Below are 9,012 nucleotides of genomic sequence, written 5' to 3'. Positions count from 1 at the left end.
AGCATTATAGTTAAATATTTCATGCTTTTAGGGAGTCTGACAACTGAAACAAATGGCTGTTTGATTTACCAGTTTAGTCTAATAATTTACTTTCCCAACATGCAAATAAGGATACATCTGAAATTACTATGCTTGTTAGGTCTGATTGTTCTGTGGTCACTGGCTCAGAAAATACTAAACACAGGAATTTGGATAACAGCCAGGCAAATACCATTTCATTAGACCACCAGCAATGACAGTTTATGTTGCTAATATTTTTATTATTTTATATATGCTAATTACAGATTGTACCACAGTCTGAGTAAAAAAAGATACAGCCCCCTGGTCAGATGAGCACATTTACACTTATTTTGAAGAACGGCCGAGATACTGGCGATAACCTTACATTTTCATAAACTTTAATATTGATTTACATTATCACATGTCTATGCTTCAATTCCTGAACCTTACTATATAAACATATGCTTTCCATCTCATCACTATACAGTGGTACCTCGGTATAAGTCCGCTCTGGAATAAGTCCAACTTGGTATAAGCCCTGTTTGGACACGAAAAATATTGCTTGGTATACAACCTTTGTGCTAGAACTTGTATGGGTCAAAATGAGTCATAACACCGCATGCTACCCTTATTTACCTCTCTCAAGACAAAGCCACGAGCGTCAGTACGCCAGTACGCCAGTTGCTACCATTCAGTGAACAACTCACACTATAACTCTCTGTGAATTACATAACATCTCCTCCTCCTCCCTTCTCACCACCATCCTAGTAGGCACTCGCCTATTCTCAGCAAAGAGGTTAAATTTTCATTTTTTTCATCTAATTGCTTTTGTATTTATGTACTTTAGTATTAAGTAGTGTTTAAATTATTCTATACAGCCCCATCAATGTGTAATATGCCAATAACAATAGGATTTTTTTTCATGGGAACAGATTAATCATTTTCCTTTTATTTCTTATGGGAAAAATTTATTTGGTATAAGTCCTGTTTGGTATAAGTCCAAGGATCTGGAACGGATTAAGGACTTATACCAAGGCACCACTGTATATACAAGGTTGTGGGTATACAAGGTATACTGAGGTTGTGGGTGATTTAAGGCTGGTTTTAAAAACGCATGGAAACGTTCCTACTGCGTTTATATGCGTTTTTATGTGTTTCTATGCACTTTTATTAGCGTTCTATAGCTTGTCTTTAAAACGCTGGAAAACATCTATACCGCATTTTCCCATGTTTTTCTGTGTTTTCCAGCAGTTTAACCAGATTTTTACGCGTTTCAAGTGTATTTAAATGCAGGAAAACTCAGGAAAATGCCCCATTGAAATCAATGGAAGCATTTACCCACGTGTTCCCGCCTTTTTGGGCATTTTCCAGCGGTAATCCCACATTTTAATTTTTTAAAAGTTGCAAGCATATTCTTATGTAGCATATTCTTATATATCTTCTCTTAACAAAATACACACATACATTCATACATTTGTATGAATGTTTATAAAAAATTAGTTGATTACCAGGTTGTAACAATTATTGAAAAATAAATGATACATATTAAGCTATATGTTTTTTGATTTCGCTGGGCTTTAGGCTGAGCTATACTGAGTGTCTGTGTACTGTTGATAGTGTTTCTGTATTAAGTTTTAATATTTTTGATGTTTGTGATTTACATTGGTGGCCATCAGTGTGGAGTTGTCCAAAATGGGGGTTATTATAGGAGGCTTTCATAGGAAATATGATATTTATCATTATTGGACAGGGATGAGATATAAGTGTGAAATGTTGATATGAGTTTACAAAAAGCACAACATTTGTTACAGATTTAAAGTGTATTTAAAGCCAAAATGTGTTTTTACTCCACTTTGAACATGGCACTGATTCGTTAAGGCTCTTTGTGCCCATTTTTGTTGGTCTTGTAAAAAACAAAACAAAAACAGTATTTGCAGCCAAGTTTTTATTACTACTAATTCCCACTCTAAAGTAGAAAAATTGCATTGGGAGTAAAGTTTCAGATAAATATTTGTTATGGCAAAAACTTTACCAAGTTCCAAACCTAAAAAAAAACAGTAAAAGTACCATCTATCCTTCCACTCATGCCACCTGTTTTTGCGCTTTTCCAGAGCTACACTAGTTGAATAATGTTCAGCATTTGTCTTGCTTACATAAGTTTCAGATATCTGCACCCCCTCTGTACACTGTAGTTCCAGCCAATTGCCACTATGTTATTACTTTGTCCCTGGCGAGATGTAGCTGGAAATTGGAACTATGTTTTTTAATGGCTGATGAAGCAATCTGATACATCTAGAAGTGCAACTTTCAGTATATTTATTTGTGGCAAAATAAATTAAAAGTTAATAACTTCAACATTTGTTGGATGACAATTGCTTGATTTGGGGCTTGCACTATAATAATTGTGCCTAATGACATTGGCCATGCAAGACAAAAATAACAGTGTCTCTGGAATGGGCATCCCTTTAACCTCCCCTTGCCAATGCTTCTATCCTACTTCAGTATTTAGTACTTCCTGGGGTGGGGAGTCATTTCTTCTTTTGTATATGAGAGTGCAGCCAATTGATGAGCCCTAGTGCTGTAACATAACCAAGATAGAGAGACTGTCCCTTCTCTCACTGCCCAACCCCCAAGTAGTACTATTCTGGGTCTTCTGACCAGGTAAGTATCAGAAGTGTGAGGGGAGCCTTTCACACAGACACTCTCATTTTTCATGATGGCAGCATAAAGATACTTGTATGTCTTCTTTGTGTACACCCAATAGATTTTTTCTAATGGTAAAGGGTTTTATTCTTTACAATTGCTCCATATGTGAAAGGGCAGTATTTTTTATACAGGTTTTCCACTAATGTATTACTTCCAGGAACCATAGTTATACCTTTTTTGTTTTTATAATTCCATAAATGTAAGCCAAATGATTCTGTAAAAGTTGGAGGGTATTTCCAAACTTCAAAATATTGTTCCCAGGATGTATATAAAATTGGGTAGAAACGATGAGGATGAAAGTAGGTTAAATTAACACATGTGTTGTCCACCAAAAACGAAAATACTATCTCTCCACATAATTTTTTTATAACACGTGTGAACACTCCTGGTCCTTGATGACCCCATATCCATCCTTTGTATTCCTCTACAAAGTTTTCCATAAACTCCCAGGTCACATTATGAAATGGTGAAAGCCCAAAAACACTACTACTGGTAATTCTGGAGGATTCAGCTGCTGCAAAATGATCCTTAGGTATTGGATGAATGGAAATTACATCTGTATCCATATAAATTCCTCCATGTTTCCACATCATGGCAAACCTGCAGGCATCTGAAATAACATGGGACCAGTACTTTTCTTTTTTGGGGTTTACCTGAAAATGTATAGAAAAGCAATGAAAAGCTGCTGTAGGACTGTAGGTTTGTTGTTAAGTTGAATTTGTATGTAAGTCGGAACAGGTACATTATTTTATTAAATGCGATTAGGACAGATGTTTGTCTCAACATATTATTAGGCATCGTGGTGTCAGTTACTGTATAAAATCCTCACTGTGAGTTAATCACAAACAATGCAAAAAATAAAAACTTTATGGAGCCTGGACATTCATTAAGTTCTGGAGCTAGCTGTGCTTTGATATGCAAAAAGAAACAACTGCAGAGTTTGTTTAGGTCATTAAAAAGTTACAAGAGCTTGCAGAAGAGCTCAGTCCTTAAGATCACCCACAACCTCAGCTATGTTTATCAAAAGATTTCTTCTGTAAGTCATGCAAACCACCCACCCTCCCCCTATCAAGTCTTTGTCCTGCAGACGAGTGAGCAGGGAAGCCCGATCATATCTAGGAGTTGTCCGTATGTCGGATGTCCTTAACTCAGGGACTACCTGTACTTTTAATCCTGTAGTTTTCTATACAGCATCACTCAGACTAGGTAAGAGAGGGGCAAAACTGGAACCCAATAAGGTGTGGTGCATGTATTGCATGCTGATAGGAGGTATTCTGATGTCCAATAGCTATTCCGATGTCCAATAGGCAAACTAGATAAAATACACCATTGTATACCTATATATGTCATGTCATCCTGCCTTAGCTGGAGGCAGGGTTATGCCAATCTAGATCTAGATGGGTAGAAATTCTATTTTTTATACTGGTAAAATATCTCACTCATTTTTGTCCTATCCAAGACTGGAGAAGATAGACTATGATGGGAGAACTTGGGTGATCCAGCCAACCTGAGATGGACTGAAACCAGGTTTGAAACATTTGCCAACTCTTAGTAAATGATTTTTAAGAAGTCCATTTCAGGTTTGCTGGATCCCTCCGGTTCTCCCATGATAGCCTATCTTCTCCTGTCATGGAGAGCTTTCATAAATCTAAAGTAGATTTATTAAGCAATCTTTTTTTCCTCTACTGCTCAACTTGGAATTCCATCTCCAATACTGTCAGCCACTTTCCCCTAGGAATACGCACCTTTTTATACCAAGGCATAAGTGGAGTATACATGAACAGCTCCTTCAATCTTAATGGAAAGAAGTAGATATTTTTGTATGGCAAAAGAGTTGGAAAGTGTTTACGAGCCCTGTGCACATCTTCTTCTGTAATGATATCCCACAGTCCTTTCATGAAGAAGACCACTGGTCTGTCTGAGTAGATTCGAGCTGCTGATTCAATAGAACACAGGACCAAAGATGGTGGTTCCATTCTGTCTGTGGTCTCCATAAATAAGATTCCATTTCCTTTCCTGAGAATGGTGAATGGTTTTATAGGTTTATAGGTTACATTTTCCAATCCATGGGATCGTATGTTGGTGGAAATGGATGCTAAAATATCTAGTTTTTGTTGGGCCTGTTGATTTTTCTGTCTAAAGCACAGTACTGCAAGAAGAACTATAGTGGTTATCAGTAAAACTTTAAAGTTCCTTAGTTTTTTCCACATGGTTGCAGAGTCCCATGTCCAATCTACAGAAAAAAAATATTACAAAAAACATTAAATGGTGCTTATGGTGTACAGTATCAATTTTATATTGAATCCTATGACATACCAATCAAAAAACAATAGATCGAAATGATAATTAAACAGTAATACCCACAGGTAAGATGCATACATGGGTACTGTTTAACTTGCTCATTTGTAATTGTAGGATTTGTAATTCTCAGTTAGTCAATCTGAGTATTATTGTATTATTGATAGATTAATCAATTTGCTCTGTCCTCTTATCAGCATATTCCTTATCAGCACATTTGAATGCAGGACAACTGATTGGGTTCTAGCTCTGCCCCTCTCTTACCTAGTCTTAGTGATGCTGTGTTTTTTTGGCTATCTTTAAGGGTGATATTCTTCCCACTGGTCAGCAATGTAAGAGGCATTCTTCCCAATGACAACCACACTATTGTACGGTGAGCTGTTAATATAGCAATTAATGTAGGGGACCCTTAAAGATCTGAACGTTAGTTCAAGGGTTCCCCCATGTTAAAGGCAAGAAACACTGTTCTATGGACCTTCTAATTTTGGGAGCATTTCATGTCTATCACTGTACATTCACTTCTGAGGCGTAGCTACAAATTTTTAAAACAGAGCAATTTTAACACTCACATACTGATGTAGCACAAGTCTGGCCTTTAAGTGAGCTTTAAATCACTATTCATTACTGCTACAAGATCACCAGTGTAACATGGTCTGTGTGTATAAATGCACACATCAAACTGACATTACATACAACATAACTGCCTGAAAGATTATATCTTGTGATGGATTCAGCTGGTAAACTATCCTATTCTATCCTATTTGCATCTGTATTTGTTGCTCCTTCTATATTTAGATAATGAACTAACAGAAAGCGATAAGAGACAGGCCACCCAGCAGCAAGGCAAAAAAGCAAACGAGTATGGTACTAAAGATGAAACCAAATTGATACACAGAAAAGTTTCTGCTTCTTACTTCTCCTTTATGCCTTTTTTAAACCAGCGGGATGGAATGTGGAATGGAAAATTCATTAACATCAGTAAAAGCTCTGGCTAAAGTCTGACATTGCTAAGGAAGTAGGTGGTGAGAACTATAGTCTCTGTGTCTGTGTATTTACACAGCATGAATAGAAAATAGATATATGGGTATTGTCAGGGTTGTCATTAAATGTGTGTAATAAAAGGCCATCATTTGCTGGATACTACTGAATAATACTATTTGCTGAATAATAAGCCAAAACATTTGAAGATGCAGATACTTAAAAGCCCTAATGAATCTTCGTCTTAAATTGGAGGAGAATTTTGAATGTTGAACAAAGATGTTAAGACTGATAAACAACCTCAGCCTGTTGTTGTTAAGTCTGTGGATTTTCAGTAAATTGAGGATGGGCAACATCACTCTTTAGGAGACCAGCCATCTCTTGCACATGGAAAGACATGGCCCTATCTAACAGACAGTTAAAGTAATCAGCGGGGGATGTTAACTTTACTGGCTGCCTAGCAGTATAATTGGAAAAAGTTATTAAAAAAAAACATACATAAATTACAATTGCTAAGCTTAGCACAGTACTGCAAAATACCTAATATCTTGAAATCTAAAAGATTCACACTTGCTTACTTTACTATATATCTATATGGTGCTGATATTTGTATCAAAACCTAAACACTCTCTGATGGAGAATCTTCAAGGTATACACAGGTAGTCCCTGGGTTACATGCGGTATAGGAACTGTAGGTTTGTTCTTGGGTAATGGGTAAATTTGTATGTAAATCGGAACAGGTACCTTATTTTAATAAATGTAATTAAGACAGATGTTTGTCTCAACATATTATTAGACACAGTTACTGTATAAAGTCCTCAAAGCAAAATAAAAAAAAAGAAACTTTATGGAGCCTAGACATTCATTAACTCCTGGAGCAAGCTGTACTTTGATATGCAAAAAGAAACAACTGCGGTGTTTGTCTTGTCATTGAAGAGATACAAGAGGCTGCAGAACAGCTCAGCTCAAGTCATGCAAACTGCCCCCCCCCTCCCCCCATCAAGCCTCGGTCCTGCACACGAGTGAGTAGGGAAGCCCCGTTCATATCTAGGAGTCGTCCGTATGTCAGATGTACTTCATTTGGGGACTACCTGTATATTTTCAATTGCAATTATTGATTCTTCAAATCCCTCCACAGTTTTTGTCCCACCTAACTCTTTGACCTGATAGAAAAATAAACCCGTTGCTGCCCTTATCCCTCTTCCAAATATTATTATTATTATTAAACAGGATTTATATAGCACCAACATATTACGCAGCGCTGTACTTCCTCTTTCATAACCTCATCACATGCATGACTCCAAGACTTTTCTAGCGCTACCCCGACTCTCTGGAATGGTCTTCTTCATCTTCATCTACCTACTCGGCTTATTCCTACTTGCTGTTCATTTAAAAGCCTTACTACTCACTCACTATTCACAGAATGTTTGTACATAAAGCAGTCAATCTGACATTCACCAGACTCCATTGACATTTGCTCTCAAGAAGCTTAGAATCCAAATCTATTATCTTTAAGTTTTCATAAGATAAGGTCGGTGCTCAGGGCTGATATCAGATGAGTGTGTACTCACGCTTGTCGTCCATCATCCAAACAACTGTCTTGGTGGATCCACAGACTATAGACAATGAAAAACCATAATGGAAATGAAGGGAAGGAAGTGCAGCAGGGTGCGGCTCCAACATTCTCCCTCCTCCCCTCTCCATACAGCAGAACGGTGCTGTATGTACAGCACTCATTCATGCAGTCGTTTGTCAGCAATTATTGCACGTGTGAACGTAGCCTAACACCCTACCTTCTGAGCCTTGCTATTAGTAAATTCATGTAATGTATGATCACATGCACAATAACAACATACAGGAAGTAGGGCAAATTCAACAGTACAAATATACTTTAAAGTTGAGTACCTGCATCCGGAGCAATTTTACACATAAAGTTCTGAATGATTAAACCTAAAGTTTACTTATATTCCACACCCAAACCTAAAATCTATATGTGCAGCTAAATGTAAATGTACCTGTAAATCAACCAAACACAGATCATATAACTGTCCAGGAAAACCTGTAGGTAATGCTTTGATGAACACTAACACAGACAGTGCAGAGTAAGATGTGTAGTCTTTATGAAGAATGTATTGCACACACCCGGACTATTTATAGCAGAATATGAACCCTTCTAATCTTTACATATCCATGTGAAATGCACTCCTCTCCATTTGCCAGTAATGCTGCTCAGATCTTTTGAAACAGAAACTTTACAATCATGCGTCAACTCTATCACACAAAATAATCATTTTAAATACATGCAGGAGTAACGTACCTCGATAGAAGAGACTCTGTTAATCAGTATTAAACTGTATGTTCAGGAAGAGAATGACACAGCTATTACCGGTATGTGTTCTGGCCAGACCAGCCCCTTCTGGCAGTACATGGAAGCAATATAAGGCCATAGAAACCATTGATGTGCTTGTATCTGACCGCATGTCAGCTTTACTTTTATATCTTTATTTACGTACACTATTACTATAATACATATTTCTATACAGGTGTGAGAAGTGGAGGCAGATGAGTTAATCTGACTTCTTTCTGTCCTTATCCATTGTCTATGACTCCGCATGCAGTCCTCCACCTGTGCCATGTGTTGCTTCAAAATTCAAGTTACTGCAGAGGGCATTCTGCATCTGGAGAAGTTTAATCTCTGCATAAAGAATCAGTTCTTCATGGTAAGGTCTGTGAAAATGTGGAATAGGCTCCCTCAAGAAGTAGTTTTATCAAGTTCTATAGATTGCTATAGGAAAAGCTCAAAATATAACTGGGTATTCAAGTTTTAAAAGTAACAACACCAGAGTCTGTTGATCAGGAAACATCTGACTGCCCAAAAGTATCAGGAACGTTTTTTCACCTGTTGGAGTAAATTGAACCATGTTTTATAAGGAGTCTTTTCCCTTTTCTCTGGGTCAACTATGCATATAGGTTTCTATCTGCATTTTTTATATTCATTATATCTACTAGACCCCTATTCGGACATATTTC

At 37.2% G+C, this 9,012-nt stretch overlaps 1 protein-coding gene across 2 annotated transcripts; it reads right to left on the bottom strand.

The window, feature by feature from the left end:
• Nucleotides 1–239: 239 nt before the first annotated feature.
• Nucleotides 240–8,381, bottom strand: LOC140328213 (alpha-1,4-N-acetylglucosaminyltransferase-like). Of its 2 annotated transcripts, none has more exons than XM_072407624.1 (3): nucleotides 8,300–8,381; nucleotides 4,452–4,939; nucleotides 240–3,359 (listed from the first exon to the last, which is right to left on the bottom strand). In XM_072407624.1, exons 2-3 carry the CDS (start codon nucleotides 4,914–4,916, stop codon nucleotides 2,772–2,774), a joined length of 1,053 nt encoding a protein of 350 aa, XP_072263725.1. In that variant the 5' UTR covers nucleotides 4,917–4,939; nucleotides 8,300–8,381; the 3' UTR covers nucleotides 240–2,771. The 2 variants fall into 2 exon arrangements, with proteins under 2 accessions (XP_072263725.1, XP_072263724.1); XM_072407623.1 differs by lacking the exon at nucleotides 8,300–8,381 and adding an exon at nucleotides 7,554–7,702.
• Between the last annotated feature and the right edge of the window lie 631 nt (nucleotides 8,382–9,012).

This window comes from Pyxicephalus adspersus, chromosome 4, assembly GCF_032062135.1.
Source record: "Pyxicephalus adspersus chromosome 4, UCB_Pads_2.0, whole genome shotgun sequence".
NCBI lineage: Eukaryota > Metazoa > Chordata > Amphibia > Anura > Pyxicephalidae > Pyxicephalus > Pyxicephalus adspersus.
Note: the sequence above shows the minus strand (reverse complement) of the source record. Positions and strands in the feature narration are given on the sequence as shown.

Bases quoted from the DNA above. Each gene is read 5' to 3' on its own strand.
- LOC140328213 (XM_072407623.1), bottom strand. From the start codon at position 7,686: ATGGAGAGGGGAGGAGGGAGAATGTTGGAGCCGCACCCTGCTGCACTT. The intron at 4,940-7,553 runs GTGAGTACACAC...TTTTTTCTGTAG, and splicing joins TTGGATGATGGACGACAAGC to ATTGGACATGGGACTCTGCA. The intron at 3,360-4,451 runs GTGCGTATTCCT...ATACATTTTCAG, and splicing joins TTATGCCTTGGTATAAAAAG to GTAAACCCCAAAAAAGAAAA.